General features: G+C 36.6%; 1 protein-coding gene across 4 annotated transcripts in view; it reads right to left on the reverse strand.

Moving 5' to 3' along the window:
- VRK1 (vaccinia related kinase 1) overlaps positions 1-17083 on the reverse strand; it is a 54022-nt gene that overhangs the window by 28052 nt on the left and 8887 nt on the right. For all 4 annotated transcript variants that reach the window (XM_019518598.1, XM_019518597.1, XM_019518595.1 and 1 more), the window contains exons 4-11: positions 14220-14289; positions 13368-13455; positions 11598-11706; positions 11384-11476; positions 9704-9836; positions 8326-8446; positions 4144-4202; positions 2672-2850 (exon numbers count right to left, since the gene is read on the reverse strand). In XM_019518598.1, the coding sequence (XP_019374143.1) occupies positions 2672-2850; positions 4144-4202; positions 8326-8446; positions 9704-9836; positions 11384-11476; positions 11598-11706; positions 13368-13455; positions 14220-14289 (852 nt within the window). The remainder of the gene's footprint in view (positions 1-2671; positions 2851-4143; positions 4203-8325; positions 8447-9703; positions 9837-11383; positions 11477-11597; positions 11707-13367; positions 13456-14219; positions 14290-17083) is intronic.

The following is a 17083-nucleotide window of genomic DNA, read 5'->3' on the forward strand; positions in this document are numbered from 1 at the left end:
CCCCCCTCCCCCCCCCCCACCATTCTTGATGGGGAATTGGCTAGTATTTTAAGACTCTGTCATTAGTAAGAAGATTGCTCTTAGTAACAAGGGATCAGTACCATTATCAGAGACTGATTCAAATTAAAACACCAAATTATTTTCTTGAATGAAGGACTAAATGCGCTCCAAAATCTGAACTTCTTTCAGGGTTAATCCCTGGGACCTTTGTTGACCACTATTTTTAGATCCACAGGAAAGCATCTCCTAGATCAAAGTCCAAATCTTATCTATCACAGACAACCATGTCACATAGTCCCTTTCATAAACCAAGTTCCACACGGAGAGGCAGGAATGGCTATGAAAACATCTTACATTGCTTCTTCTTTCCTACCCTGCAAACTCTGCACACCACATTGCTCCAGCTAGTGACAGACCCATCTTTTCCTCCTAAGATTTTACAAGTCTAGCCACCTATTCCTCATCCATCCTTGATGCTTTCTGGAAGCAAAGCTCAGTAACTTTCAGCATCCTACTGCTCCACATAGCTATTACCATTCAAAAACAAGGGGGCTGCTCAATGAAGATCAGCCATCTCTGTCACCAACGTTTTTTCTGGAGTGAAGCAAGATGGGACCTCACAAAAGGGACAATCCTTTCCCTTCCATACTTATCCTGAAGCCTTAACTGAACCACTGGCCCTGAAAAGAAATGAAGATAGATGAAAGGGATTTCTAGCTAAGTATGTTGCTGCAGAAAGCAAGCCAAAACAGCTTGATATCCAGTTAACCAGTTTACTCCTGGGAGCCACTCTTATTAAAGTGCCCACAGCATCTCATACATTCAGCATCCAACACTTCAAAATGGTGGAGGGGGTGCTTTAACTAAAGCTTGCTCGATGAGCTTTAGTTAAAGTGCCATCGCCACCATTTTGAGGCACAGGGACCCTAAATACACATGATGCTGAGGCTGCTGAAGCGTGCTATTAGCATGTTCCAGCAGACTCGATTAATCAAGTCTTGTCTGATGCATTCTAATTAGCACGCATCGCAGCAGGTGTCAGGCACATGTCTAGGTGCCCTTTAAGCCTGCAGGGCTCCCACAGGAACCAGGGTGAGCAAAGGCAGGGCCCAACACCAAACTCTCAAACTCATGGCAAAATCATAACTGAGTAAAACTAGAAAAACTTCCCAAGAGACTCTCAAGCTCCCACCGCTTTTGTTTTTTGTTTCATACTTTCTACCTGTGAAACATTTAACGTATGGCAAATTGACTGTCAATTATTACTAGCCAAGGAGAGAACTTGTATAACATCAGATGCTTGCCATTACCTTTCAATCTATACTCATCAGTGTAATTCGCAGCTCTGCTTGAGGTTATAACAGGCTACAGAAGGCCCACCCACAAGCTTAGTCAATTTCATTACCAAAGGGGTGGAGTGAGCACTTCTTTCACCATGAAATAACCAAAGCAGAAAGATGCTGGTTTCTGACTTCACTATTATTCATACAGAAGATAGGTGTAACAAAATATTTCATTACAACAGAAGTGGTGAAAAACTCACTTTTACTATATGTTTATCTTTAAAGACTTTCCCTATCAAAACTGCTTGTATGACATAAGTACATATAAAACATAATGAAGTTTCAATACGTAACATTTACAAGACAAATCGCTCAATTCCCTTATTAACATTTGTTCTAAACAGAGTATTAAGAATAAAGTTTATTTGGTAACTTAGCTTCAAGTTCAGTCATGTCTGACCCTCTGTATTCTTTATTTCATGTTCCACCTGTCCATCCTCTCTCAAATTAAGGTACAAAATCTATGACATTTTACACACTGATCAGTGAATGAATTTTCCAATGACTTTTCTCCTTTTCCCCAAGAACTGTCTAATAAACACTCAAGTAAATCCTGTGAGCATTTGCTAATTAACTGTTTAATGTAGTTATACAAGATTAATACAGTAGGCTGATTTGATGAAATGTTTGCCTTATAAAAAGTATCTGTGTGGTATAAAAAGACTGTATACCTTAACCTGTGGAAATGAGCAGCTGTGAACAAGAAACTACACAAGGTTGCAGATGTGAGATCACCTCAGCATTCCCAGTCTACTTAAGCACCCTTAGTCTGGTACTAACTACTACACTTAGCATTTATAAACAGTATACAAGATCCCTGCATATAATATCTGTGTACCAATAGCAGATAGTTGCATAAGGATGCCGATTTAAAGTTAAAAGTTTAGGACTAGGTTAGGACAAGGTATGTAAATCAAGAAGCTTGACAGGAAACAAAAAATGCTAACCAAACTTCTCATTTTCCTTCACATCCATTTTGGCCCATCTGGAAATTCTGAGATTCTTGGGGGAGGGGGAAAAGTAAAATTAGCTGAAAAAGCTCATCTGCTTAAATATCATTACAGCTACATATACATTCTGTTATTCGAAGTATTTTTTTTATTGAATGTGAAAACATACCTGCAAACATCATGCTATATTAAACTTTCAGAGCAGTTAAGATTAGAAAAATGAAGCGTCTGTGTATGAAAAACATGAACATTTGAGACTCTTTCCTTATTAACTGATTTAATTAGGACATCTGATTTCAGTATGATTTTATTATTACTACTTATTTAGTTTAAAATAAGAAGCATTAAAAAGCTGAATGGCAAGTACAAAGTAAAAACCTTTTGTATGGGCTTTGTTTGCAAGTCTCCATTCTCTGACAAACCAATGTCCAATAGTCCATCATCCCGTTGACCAATGGCCTTCAGCCCTTGTAGAAGTATTTCTCGGAAATGCTGATAAAAAGGTTTCTCTTCATAGCTCAATAACTTCACCTTTTCCATGTATTTGGCTATTTCATCTGGGAAAAAAGTACCTACATTTAATGTCTATTAAAAGCAGTTTAATCAGTAGGTTTTACCTTAAAAAGTCAGAAAACTATGAGAACCCATGTACAGTTCTTTGAGATGGATATTAAAACATACTTAATTATGGCTATTTAGTACAATATATTTTAAAGGAAAAATAACCATTCTCAGTGCTATTTAACAAATGGTCACAGCACCACTTCCTCTTCTATATTCGCCACCAGGAACGAAATATTCAGTCTTTAAAAACTACTTCAATAGGCTTATATCCTCCACAGTGAGACTTTCATTCAATTGTATTTCTTCTTCCCTGCATTTAAGGGCACCTACTACAGATGACTGGAAGTCTGAACACAGTTTTTTTCTTTTATAAGAAAAGGAGAAACAGTTTCATATTTTTCCCCCCAAATGAAAGACAGAAGTGTCATTGCCAGGAAACCTTTAAAACTATACTTGACAAAGTACTAGTAAACTGGAAAATCCTGCATTAACAATTAGGACTAGGTAACAGAATTCTTCCATTTCTAATCTCTGAGAAAAAGTATTGAAGTTACTGTCAAGGCTTTAAGAAAATTGCTAACCAGCTCACCAGGGCAAACTGCAAGCTCTCTCACAACAGACCTAAGAAATTATTTAGAATTTAAGCTTTTCTTTTTAAAAAAAAAAAAATCTAGGTCTTCCAGCTGTAAAGAAAGTTTCTAAATATAATGGAATATAAGCCAATGTGAAGCTCTCTTCTAAGCTACAGACAACATTAATGACACTGCTGTGCTCCTCACAGCTTTGTCAAACTCTAGCAGAGAGGGGAAAAATAAAATAGACTTACCTATTCAACGAATGTTAATTATTGCTATTCAAACCCTGGTGATCCAAGAAACAGGTCTTGCAGATAGAACTCATTGGTACAAACTTCCACCCAACCCCTTTCCTAACATGTGATTTTAATCTACTTATATTAAATCCAACACAGAAGAAATTTCTACAAACAGCCAAATATTTAACAAAAAAGTTTGTCAGACAAAAACTGTAATTTCAGACACGCTGCAAATGCACTCCTGGGGTTACCTAAATAATCTTTCCAAAACACATTAATGTTATCTGCAGCATTATAGCGGTCAGTTAGTCTTTAAAAAAAAAAGTACACTGAAATAAAACATTAATGATGCATCTTGCCAAAAAAACCCCAAAACCACCTAAGTATTAAAGACAATTTGTCTAAATAGAATAAAACTACAATTTTGTATTTGTATTGTATTGTATCTGATATTTTATATAGTTCTTCCTACCTGGTTTATTTTCCCCAAGAAAGCACTTCTCCATCAAGTCCACAATATTCTCTCTGTATCTGAGAAACAAGTGTAGAAAAATCAATTACACAGACTGCAATAATTTATATTTAATAATAACTAAATAATATATTCATTCACATCAGATTCAAGTTAAAGTAAGGTAGAACAAAACAAAAACAGTTTCTCAAGTTAGTTATTTGTGTTAACATATAAAAACAATTCTTTGAAGAGTATATAAAACTGTTTGGTAAAGGTCTTTTGTCCTTATTCTGTTCACCTTTTGCACTGTTGTCTAGCTCAAGAGATTGGAAAACCAAAACACTTTGTTGTTTCCATTTTACAGTTGGATCTTTCCATGACAAAAATTATGCTTCAGTTTTTCTTTTTGAGGAGAAAGGGCACTTATCCATTTTGTAAAGTCCTTTGATCTTTTATTCCTAAGAACTTAATAAAAGTGTTTTAATTCTGCACTATTCTGTGATACAACTGAGAAGAGCATGCGATTAGAAGACAATGCCCCTCTAACAAACCTAGCTGAAGGAAACAATTTCAGTTCTCTGCTGCCCCTGAGCAACTGCAGTATGTATATATGGCACAGTGCCCTGCTAGCTCTGTGCACACTACCTACCCAACCAAAAGCAGTTTAAAAGTTCTACTGTGATGACAAATGCAAATCAGTAAGAAAAATGTCTAGAAGCTACTAGACACAGCTAATGCAGTGCATTTCAGCCCTAAGATGCCTTGTTTCATATAGACCTGAAGAATCAGCTTGAGACCTAACAGGAGAGAAAGCCTAGAGAAAAACAGAAATTCCAGGTAACATTTAAAATATGTATCTTCTGCAAGTTTTACCTTGAGAGGCTTTAAAGATGAAACTCTCAGGAGATAAACTAGTTTTGAACCCAGTTCCAAAAAACACTCTAAGCTGTCTTGCTTTGAAAGGGAATGATAGTATTGGCTGTAAGTTTGTATGTTAATATTTGCAGCTTGAGCAACTATTTTTAGTCAGACATTTAAATTGGACTTTTTTATTGACTTTCTGAATTTTGGTGACAGATGTCTCTAACACATTTTTCCCACATAATGCTAGGCCAGCTTCAATGAAAGTGGTCTCATGTCCAAACTTTTGGTATTGTTTGGCAGAGTCTCTGTGGTATGTAAACCCCGAGTATTTTTAAGATGATCAGGTTAAAACATTTCTTCAGAATTGATGTTAGTTACAGTAATCTAATTCAAGTCTGACTGGAACAGGTTCATGACACAGGGTAAACCTCACCCCAGATTTGGAGGATCACTATGCAGTGCTGCATGTATGAAGATCACCAACTACCAGAACTAACAGCTAGGTCACAGAACTTCCCTCTAGTTGGTTGACCCTAAAAGGCAAGATTAATATTCCAGAGTTCCAGGAGAATCATTTTTGGACAGAGGAAATCCAGACTTTGGCCACATGCATGTGTTAAGTTTCTACTGGGAGAAGAATCACTGCTCTCCTGGTAGAAACAATGAACATCCAGGTATTGACTCATTTTCTCCCAGAGCAAAAATGGAGGTTCCATGAGAAAGAGCAACTCATCTCCAGGTGATAGAGGTCACTTCTGGGAGATTATCTCCTGGTGGAACACACACACCTGTACTCAAGAGAGAAGCTGTAGTGCTGTCTTCCAGCGTTTCAGAACGTCTTGTTCTCCCACCCATCCCCAACCAACCCCGACAGCTCCAGGGAGACAGTTTGTGACTCGTGCTGCACTCTACTGCAGCAGCCAAGCATGGTATGACCACCGGTCCTGACAGCTTTCAGGCCATGAACGCCCAGCCCCTCTCTATAGCCCCATGCTGTACTTCAAGGCTGAGGAGAGAGATAGTTCCATGGCAGCCATGGGCCCTATCATTCTAACCAGGCAGGGGAACTCAACAAGACCAGACCCTGAGGGAATCTGTCTTGACCTGAACAAACCTGACCATACCTGACAAACCCAGACCCAACGCCAACCTGCCAGCACCTGGATGTGAACAGACGTGCCCAACCACAACCTAGCACCATGATTCCATCAGGGTAGTCTCAGATGGTAATATTGGTAAGAGGAAGGAAAACAGAGAAACTGAGGCACACCTCATTCCCCACCATATTCCCACAGGGCTGGGTGCTTCCCTGCACGCCAGGAGGGAGACAGCTGGGAGCTCCCTCATCCCGAGACCTTCACATTGGTCACAGAAACCAGTGCTGGTAAGAGACAAGGAAATGGGAAAACTGAGGCACACCTCATTCCTTGGCATACTTCCATAGGGCCAGGGCCTGCCCAAAGTCCTGGCATGCGAGGAGATATTCTGCCAGGGGCATGCCTGACATGCATTGGAACTGGGTCGATCCACTGGTGCCAGAGGGGTAGGAATCCACTGCAGGCTACTGGAGGGTAAATTGACAGGTTTCCTAATGAAAAGACAGCAAACACCCTCTAGGTTTCCAGCTGGGCGGAAGGGAGGGAGAAGGTGCTGCAAAAAGGAGTTCCCCGTGAGGTATGGTCTCCTAAGCTGGCCAGCCAATCAGCTCTGACCTATATGTCTGGACTGCTCTCACCATTCTCCATCAGCCAGGGGATCCTGAAAAGCATGCTGGGATGTGTGCACTGTGGGTCCCTGGCTCTGTACTCTTGGCAACACATGCTATGTGTGTGGGACCTGCCCAGCCCCTGAAATGTCTGCAGAGTCTTCTCTTTACTAAGGGGAAAAAAAGTGCAAGAAGTCTCATGGTGGCTCTGAGTCCCTGTATGTGGCCTTTGACAAACCAGACTGCTCCTGCACTGTAAAAAGAGGCTCACTAATAAGAAGCAATTTAGAAGAGCAGCTCAAGCACAATCCCAGCTCTTAGACTGTGGTACTTTAAGTGTTTACAAAACTCTTAGTCATTTCAATAAAAACAGAAAACAAAAAGCAATTATCTGAGAAATATCCCATTCTGTTTAGATTCTTTAATTTAAGGTGTGAAATCATTTAGCACTCTTGCACACCAGCATACACCCAAAAGTCTGCATGATAAAGTAACAGAACACCCCCCCCCCGGTTTAAAGTGTCTTTCAAATATATTTATTCATGCGAGTTCTGTTAAAAGTCTCAAAAACCAGGAATTGTGAAATCAGAAATTAAACAAGCTCAATCTACCACTTATCCAAAGTCTTCTTTTAAAGTCTAAATTTAAAATATTACTACGAGGGAAAAAGAAGAATAATACTACATAAGAACTGAATTCTAAGAGGGATGCTTAATGGGCTCTGAAGTTATGGTTCAGATATTCAAGAATCTGGTTACAGTACCAAGATTTTAACCAGTTTTAAAATCATAGATATAACTTACTCTGGTAAATTACTCTGCTGGGAGTTATAACCAGAGACACCTTAAAATCAGCTTCAGAACTTAAAGATGGATTAATTCTAGAACCTATCTGAGGTCTAACTCATTTTAAGATTTAATTCCAAGATTAAATTGTTGATACTAATTCATTGATTTGACTTTGATTTGGTCTTTTTCTTATTCTTAGTTTAGTTTAATATTAGCAATAATTCTGAAGCTTTGTTGTTTTAAAATGCTTTTTATAAAATCATTTTAAGCATAAAAATATTCTAGGTATTTCTCTTTCAATAAGCAATACAAGTCCAGAATCTTTGAGGATCTTCAGATTCCTCCCACGTAATTTTTGTTTCTCACAATTTAATTTAGGTAAACTATTACACATCAAAAGATGTTCCATCTTAAACTCCCCACAGCAGCTCCCCCCTTCCCGTCCATTCAAGTCCAATCTCTGTTATAGCTGATGATGGGTAGGGCTCTTACCCCTTACATACGGCAACTTTCACCATATCTGTAATTAAAAGAGAGAAGCTGCTTGCTCTGAGAAAGGTGCAACAAGCAGTGTTAGAAAAGGGACAGAAGCTGCTCTGAATGAGTGCTGGTGAGAAGACAAAGCTGATTTGGTGGGACCTGGCAGAACTCTCGTTCTGTTAAGGTCAATAATTCTTTCAAGCGAGAGAGAGCTGTGGACATTCTGGAATCCCTATGCCAAAAAGTGAAAGAGTACATACAATATATTATACCCAGCCCTTCACAGCAAAGGAAGCTGTATAAAAGTACAAAATATTGCTATTGCCTTTTTGCTGAAAATGAAAAAGAAAATAAATTCCTTACCTGATTTTTGAATCTCTGACATAGTTGGGGTCTTTCAAATTGTCCTCCCATGGCAGATGGCCACTGAGCCAATGAATCATACAATAGCCTAGAATTTCCAAGTCACCACGTCTTGACGGAGCTACAAACACAAAAATCTGAACAACAACGATGCATGCAAACAAACATTTAATTGTTTAAATATATTAAGACAATTGGAAATCAATTCAAAATTACTACATCCTTTGCGGGAAGTAGAGAAGGAAAAAATAGTGTTCTAACGTTTGGAAGTTCACTTCATTTCAAACTCCTATATCAATCACTTTCTCCACTCAAAGATATGTCATGCAGCAGTTATGCCAATTTGTGAAGCATTTTAAATCCTCCGATTGTGACAAAAATAGAGCGAGTTAGTGAACTGATTGACTTTTCTATTCAAAACATTACTATTTCATGAGGACAAGGAAGGTAAAAATAATTTTGAAATCTGGGTTCCTGAAACTATCTTAGAATATGGGAACTTTTCAGATTTCCTTAAAGTGTATTGCTGCTTTTGAAAGATTCTAAAAGCAGATGTGTTATATATCCATAATCATCTTTAAAATATGATGTTGTGTGTTCCTTAAGATAAAGATTACAATTATATTAAATGGACAAACCGCCAAATCATCTATTGAAGGCCTAGTCAATTTGTAGCCCAAATGAAACAATTAACACTACAGCACATTTTACTGTTTAAATTAAAAACTTCAGCAAGACAAGAAAAGAGCAACACAGCTGATCTGGTAAGGTCTCTATAAAAAGTCATACTGCTAACCATTTGAGGCTCTGTTATTTTAATATTTAATATTTTCAATGGCCAAAGGTTAGACTTGTAGGATAGTTGTTTAGTTCTAATACTATTCAAGGTCAACTTCCATATGTGCTAAAAAAATCATGATCAGCCAGCCCACAGCCAAATATAGGGAAGTGTGCTTCATAATTATTGTGGAAACAATTTATTTCCCCCCAGAAACAATCATATATTTTTCTAATGAGAACACCCCAGAACCTTAAGATACTGGATAACTTTATGTAAAGGTCAAATGTCTAGGAAATACTTTGCATTTTTCCCCAAAGGCTATCACAAAGTAACAGCAAAAACAAACAAACAAACAAAAAACAAACAAAAAAATAGGAAGAAAAGAAAGAGAGTAACCTGCTGAAATTGTTGTACAGCAAATTCTACTGAGATGAGAAGGATGGGCTTTTGCTATACAACTAAATATTTAGTCTTCTATCTACAATGTTTAGACACCCTATTATAAATTAGCCCAGCCTAAACATGTAACTACTTAAAATGCCCTTCATGTCATACTGTCTTTATTATAAAGTAAACAAAAAGGTTTTGATTACTTACCCACACCCTTATGTGCATCAATACTAGTATATTCAATAGTCCCATCATGGCATCTTTTTGGGTCTTCTTTATATTCTTTGTGAACTCCTTCTGGGCAGTATCGATATGCAAGGCCATAATCAACCAAGTACACCTATTAATTCCCACATATCATCCACAAATTAAAGTATTATACATACAGAATAATCCAAATAAACAAACAGGAATGGTAAAACTTCCTGACTCTTCTAGATGTAAACCAAATCCCTGACATAACTGAGAGTTGCAAGACAAAATTTTCAAGATGCCCCACAGTTAGTGAACTGTATGCAACACCCCACTATTCCTTCTTCAAGAGCTATACACAGCTCACAAGCCAGACTGGGCAGCCATGTAAAAGAAGTAACTATCAATACCTATTCTCTAAACCTCGTTAGAATAAAACCTACAAATGCTCAGCTCTCTGGATTAAAATCGCACTTATTTACTATTAAGTGAGACAACTGTGCATACCTTGATAGCTACAAGTACTTGCCGCTTATCTAAGGTAAAAAAATAGAAGGATATAACCAGTTTAAGGAATCAGTTTTTTGGTTGCTCTAGCATAGTAATTCTCAATAAGAGTGCCGCAGCACTCTGGGGTGCCTTAAGATCCTTTCACGGGTGCTGTGGGGTACGATGCAATGTTGTTAGCAGTGTTAGTTGTGCAAACATGATTCATAAGATAAACCCAGAGAGTTCAAATAGGAATCCAGAGCATTAAAGCCATCTGACCTGCTGTGATCTGAGTTTTTTGCAACAGAAAAATTATTCCACTATTATTCCGTATTCAAAAAATGACTGAAAGCTAAGAATCTGCATTTTCCAAAGGGGAGGTTGAGTCTAACAAGGGCTTCCTCGTGTCTAAAAAGACTGAAAACCATTGATCTAGCAACAGATAAAGGTTCAATATTCAGGTAGTGGACTGCATGTGGTAGAAGGGGCTCAGCCTTGGCAGCTGAGTTTAGAAATACCAGTTACCATTCTGATTTTTTTTGATTATTCATACTGATCAGATTAATTCTAGTTTTACACACAGTAAAATCAGGAGTGAAAATAGTAATTCCAAGCATGAATCTTCTCTAGCCCTGGCTACTCCTAAGCATAATGACAGTAGTTTATTCACTTTGTGAGGTAAAGCATTTAGACAAGAAAACACAGGCAGTTATGAAATTCAAACATGCATTTTCCAAACACTAAAGGGTGTAAAAATTTAGAAAACTAAAGATATTTCTGTAAACCAATTGCTTTGAATAATCAACATGTTAAAAGACCAAATTTTCCAAGTAACAGAACACTTATTTGATGGATTCTTTGAACAAAGGAAATAAAAAAGTGACAAAGCAGACAGGCAAACATAATTCACTGGTGTACTATATAATTTTAAGCTTCCACCCCCAAACAGCTATTTGAAATTCACTTTGTATCACAAGCACTCCTCCTGAATATTATTTAGGGCAAAACAGCCAACTTGATAAACTGCCAGCAAATTGCATCAAAAATGTAGAATATTAACTAGATATAAATGTCAAGCAGAAATAATATTACTGTATACGTTCTTAAAAAATAAAGATTTCTGCTAGGTTTCCCAGGTTCAAAGCCTCTTTATATGTTGTCAAACAATAGGTTTAAAACAGGAGAAATGACACACATCAGAAATACCTGATTCGGATTCTTGTAATTCAGGAGAATATTTGAGGCCTTGATGTCTCCATGCACATATTCATATTCATGGATATATTCCAGAATATCAAGCTAACAAAACAAAATACATTACAAAGTCAATGCAATACCCAACTCCATCCAGCAGAGGACCTCTATTCAGCACAAAATGTCTAAAAAAAGACTAAATTAGAAAGATAGATTTCTTACTTACTATTCTTAAGCCAAACTGTAACACAGTTTTATGTGCAAAACGCTTTGAATTTTCTTCATATATTTTCTGAAGATCTCTCCCAAATCGGTCCATTACCATAAACCTATAGCTGTTTGAAAGCAGGAAAAGAAGTTACTAAAGCTTGTAGAGGAACTCTCTCACATTTTACAACCTATTCTTGAAGTAATTCTTGAATTGAAATGTATACTTTTAATTATAAACATAATCTATGTAGCTGACAAATATTTAGGAATATTTTATTGTTTCTGTACTGTTTTTGAACTGTGACATTGTTTTGTTTGAACTATATCACCTAGACAAAAAGGTCCTCTGTCAAAGTTATGTTCCCAATAACCTACTATTTTTACAGAATAACAGAAAATGACTATCTGCAGAACGGATTTTATTCAAAAACTAGAAAAAAATCAGTTGTCTGTAGAACCCAATAATTGCTTCCTATAAGTGACTCATTTCATTTAAGTGGTGGTTACTTTTACAAGTTGGTTGCTTTGAAAACAATGCTACTAAGATTTAAATGAGCACTTGACCTAGTACAGTGAATCTCACCTGATAAAGATGGCTTGACATTCATCTTTGTTTGACAAAGTGAATTCACTTTAGTACCAAAGCTTTTTCCTACAAAAGCCTTGCACACTGAATGTGAACATACTGAAAAAGCTCATTTGGGTTGAAACATTTACCTTTGTTATGTTACATTTACTCATTTACTTTTGCCTCTCATGGTTAATCAGAATTGAACTCCCTGCTACATTAAACTACTGGGTGATTTAAGGCCCTAACTGTTTCAACTGCCCTGTGAAGTGACCTATCTTGGGAAATTCTGTGGGTAAAAACCAGGATTGCTCCTGAGATAGTCTTTTATTTTGAGACCCTACAGACTTACAAGCCTGTTGTCCCACTTCAAATATCTGTGAAGTATCCAAGATTTTTCCTGTGATAATACACTTAGTCCTGTGATAATATGGGCTAATTCAAATTAACTGCCATTCAAGCTGCATGTGTAGAGGGCTATACTGCTTCCAAGTGAACTTGGATCAATCAGAACCAACTCAAATGAGATGTCTGTTTCTACCCTAAATGATGGTGCAATAAGACTTTTGGTGCCAAAAGCCTGTTAAATGCCAAAGTTCCTTATCCCTGTTCTCTCTTGCTCCACTGTTTTCTTTGCTGAAGAGATAGGGCATTTAAAAGTAATCAGCATCATTCAGCAAAAGACTTCATCTATTGTAATTCCAAAGATTCCTAGAAGGATTTTTTGTGTATTCTGTGCATGATTGACCACAATTTGCTGGTGGGGTTGAAAAAAGCAAAGCCCCTTGTTCCTTCATGAATGCAATGGATAAAGAAGTGGAAATATGTTTAGTAGTAGTTGTTACTTAATAGTCTTCTCTGTTCTTTCCATTTAATAAAGGATGTCTGTTCTGTAATCAAGCCTGGACAGCACTGGTCATATAAACCCTTGTAGGACACCATCCTTTTCAAATCCCAATGCAGGGAAGGATGGTCAGAGAAATGTAGCAATTTAAGTGAATTAATCTATTGATCATAATGAACAGCATACAAATGTACCCCAAAATTTTAAGATAAGGATTAGGCTGTCTAATTTAGCCCAAAGATTAAATCAAGAGATGCTCTACTGTGTAAGTAAGCCATATTTTCTGTAGATTAAAGCATGCTAAACAGTAAACCACTTTCTTTATATATGTGAATTAAAATACTAGAATTGTCCCTAGAAACAAAATCTCTTACCTGTTTCCATTCTTTTGATGCAAGCCAGACCCCCAATACCTTGGTACACCTAGATATTTCAGTTTATGGGATTTAGTCCATTTCTGAACTAAAAATACAAATAAAGACACGTACATTAAAATTTCCTAATGAAGTCTTCTGCAAAATGCTACCTAAATCATTTTGTTTTGGTATCCACATAAGATGTGATCATCATTTGACAATGAGCAAACCAAGTATATTAGTAGGGAGTCAAATAATTGTCTACCTCTGGCTAATTCTGGTAATTCAGCTGCAACGGGGACACACTGACGATCACATAGGCAGATGTAAAGTGCATCTTTTCAGTTTCAATACAACTAATACCACTGATGGCAACATGCCCAAAATGCAACTGTAAGACAACATTTATCACAACAAATTCAAATTTTCCAAAATTATTAAATGATGTCAAATAAATTCTTCTTTTAAGACAAATAAGTGAATCTTATTAAATCATCTTTTGGTTTTAAACACTAAATCCTGTTTGTTCTTTTGATATTATAAGGCTGAGGCCTTCTAAGATGAAAAAATTACAAGAGCATGGGTTTTAGTTCAGTAACTCCTGCTTATTAACAATTATCTTCAGTAATTACCCATTTAGAAAAAGAAACATCCATTTATGATTAAAAGCATTCTTAAGAAATGTAAATGAATACCAGTAGTTCATTTTAAAAAATGGATCTAAAGAGACTTTCTTGATGAGCTAGATAACCCATTTAATGTTAAAGAGTACCACTTAGCTTTTATTTTATTAAAAACCTCAAGAGAATTTATTATTTATAGGAAAATGTGGGCTTAAAGTTCAATCAAAATGTCTAATTGACTGCTTACTTTGCTCTGGTTTCGCAGCTCGCATGTAGAACTTTAATTCAGAAAAAAGAGGTCCATTCTGGCTGGGTTCCTTTAAAATAAATTTTAGTTAGAGTTGGTTAAAGTTTTAGCTAACGAAAACAATTACTCTGAAAAACTTGACATGTTACCCTAAAATTACATTATTCTTCATCCCTGCTTTGGATATTGATAATTTTTCAAGAATCCGGTCTCTGAACAGATAAACATGACAACAGAAGAAGTGGTTAGAAAGTTAAAAATATCCAAGTACTTTTCTCCACAATTAAAAGGTTAAAGAGTACCAAATTAACTGAAAAATCTTCAGAAATATTATTAAATGTTCACAGCAGCAGCTCTACAAACAGTATTAAGTATATGTTCACCATCTTCACTTTTTCCAACTGAGGCTATTGTATTCTGAACCCAACAACATTGCAGTCATCCTCACAATGGTCTCAACACTTGAAATAATTTGAAAGAAGAGCATGTGCCAAGTGATCCTTAAACATTCTCTTGCAATAAACCCTCTCTTAGAAATCCTGTTTATAGAAGAGTACCTTTTTAAGCAAAACATGTATGTTCTTACTTGTGAGTTAAGATGTGGTAGCCAATACACAAAGGCCTAGGGAAAAGCAAGGTAGCTTGTAGCTTTCATGTTAGCCAATCAACATTAACACTAAGGAGGAGCCTATGGCCTAACTCAGCCTACTAACTCTAACCTATGGGGTGTTTTGCCTTCAGTAAGATTCTAACCTGAATTAGCTGGAGCATGTTAGCTTAGCTCTGCCCTACAGTGACACCTTTCATCAATGGTATAACTATGCCTAAAACATTTGGTGCCTGAGGAATGAGTTTAAACTGTTACTTAGAAGAATGCTTCCACACGACCACCCAAGCTATACTGTGACTACAGGCATCAATTATAGCCAAGCAGAAGCCTCAAATGAAGATCTGCATACCATGACATGCTTCGACTTCTTTTAAGTGTAACCCTACCTCTGAATTTCCCAAGTTAAAAATGCTGAATTTAGAGATAAATTACAGCTTCCTTAATTTTAACTCTTGAATTACTGATACATATCCAACCTTAGCTCCATTTCAATTGAAATCTTTGTCTTAGAACTTCCTTAGCTCATAAAAATTACATTTCATACAAAAAAGTGTTGTATGAAACATTTCATAAATGCCTCAAAAACTACCATGTGACATTATTAATGACCTGAACATGCATAGTTCAAATCTTAAAAACTGTAATTATTTAAGTGCAAATTCAGTGGTATAGATGAGAAGTGTTAACAGCCACACTGCACCAGTCATTGAATCTGGGTTTCCAGCTGCCTTGCATCACCAGTGAAACACAAGAAAGATAAAGTAAACTGGTGAATCTGGCCCTTGATCCAATTAGGGATTCCTTAGCTTAATGAATCCCTGCGAAAGCAGAGGAATGGATTCAATGACCCAAAAGGCCCTTTCGGGTCTTAGTTTCCTAACTTATTATTTTTATACAAAGGTATCTCCAGGAGACGGATATTATGTGTAAGGCAGGGCAGGAGAATCCCATTCACCAAATCCTGATACCACTGAACTTTTAGGACTCTTCTTTGACTTGTTTCTATTCTTCCTGCACTGCCAAGACTACATTCAGTGGATGCCTATAATCACTAAGGCCGCAGAGCCAACGTAGGCAGCCTTTCAGCACTGCCTATGCCAATGGTTCTCAACCAGGGTGCCATGACACTCTAGGGTGCCACAAGATCCTTTGAAGAGTACAGCAAAGCACTGGCAGGTGTGCAAACTCATACACATTATTCACAAGATAAACTCAGAAGAGCAATGACAGTTGGGCTAAGTTATCTACCAATTAAAATACTGGCACATGTCCAGTTTTCTTAATCACACAGATAGATCGATAATAAGATTAATCAATAATTTAACTTAGTTACAAAATAGTATCTTCAAATATGGTCTATGCACAAACAAGTATAAAAAAGAACTGGAGTGTTTTTCTACTACTATATACATTCCAAACAAAAAAAGGCTGGTGTCAAATTTCTTAAAGAAGTTTTCATAAATTATTTTTATCAGACTAACAGATTCACTTCTAAATGCTCAGAAAAATAATTCTATAGGCAGAGCAAGTGCTGTAATTTGGCAGGCATACACAATATTTTTCATACATAACAAAGGTTAAAGTCCTGTTTTAGCTATAAAGCAGAATTCAGCCTTAATTATGAAACTGAAGTTAGCACCCCCATAATAAACATAATTCTAAATACAGATAAATGCACATGCTATGCTGCGATGATTAAGATATGAGGTTCAATACCACAGTAACAAACACCTAAAAAAAAGACTTGAACTAGAAAGTGTATGTTCAGTTTAAAAAACTGACTAAACCTTGACCAGAAAATTCAATAATCCTTTCTATTATGGCGCAATGTCAAAACACATGAACTATTTTTTTCTCTCTAGAGCAAATTTTAAGAATTAATGAAATAATGCTATCTGAAAAACATCAGAAATACTATTAAACTTTGGCTCTCCTTTTTCACAGTGACATCAGGAATTCCATATTAAAAATATTTCTTCATTAGTAAGACTGCAAAATAAAATATTCAAATACAGGCATACCTCGGAGATATTGCGGGTTCGGTTCCAGACCACCACAATAAAGCGAATATCGCAATAAAGAGAGTCACACAAATTTTTTGGTTTCCCAGTGCATATAAAAGTTATGTTTACACTATACTGTAGTCTATTAAGTGTGCAATAGCATTATGTCTAAAAAAACAATGTACATACCTTAATTAAAAAATACTTTATTGCTAAAAAATGCTAACCATCATCTGAGCCTTCAGCGAGTC

The sequence above is a fragment of the Gavialis gangeticus genome, unplaced genomic scaffold, assembly GCF_001723915.1.
Source record: "Gavialis gangeticus isolate Ggan-Ray unplaced genomic scaffold, GavGan_comp1, whole genome shotgun sequence".
Taxonomy (NCBI): domain Eukaryota; kingdom Metazoa; phylum Chordata; order Crocodylia; family Gavialidae; genus Gavialis; species Gavialis gangeticus.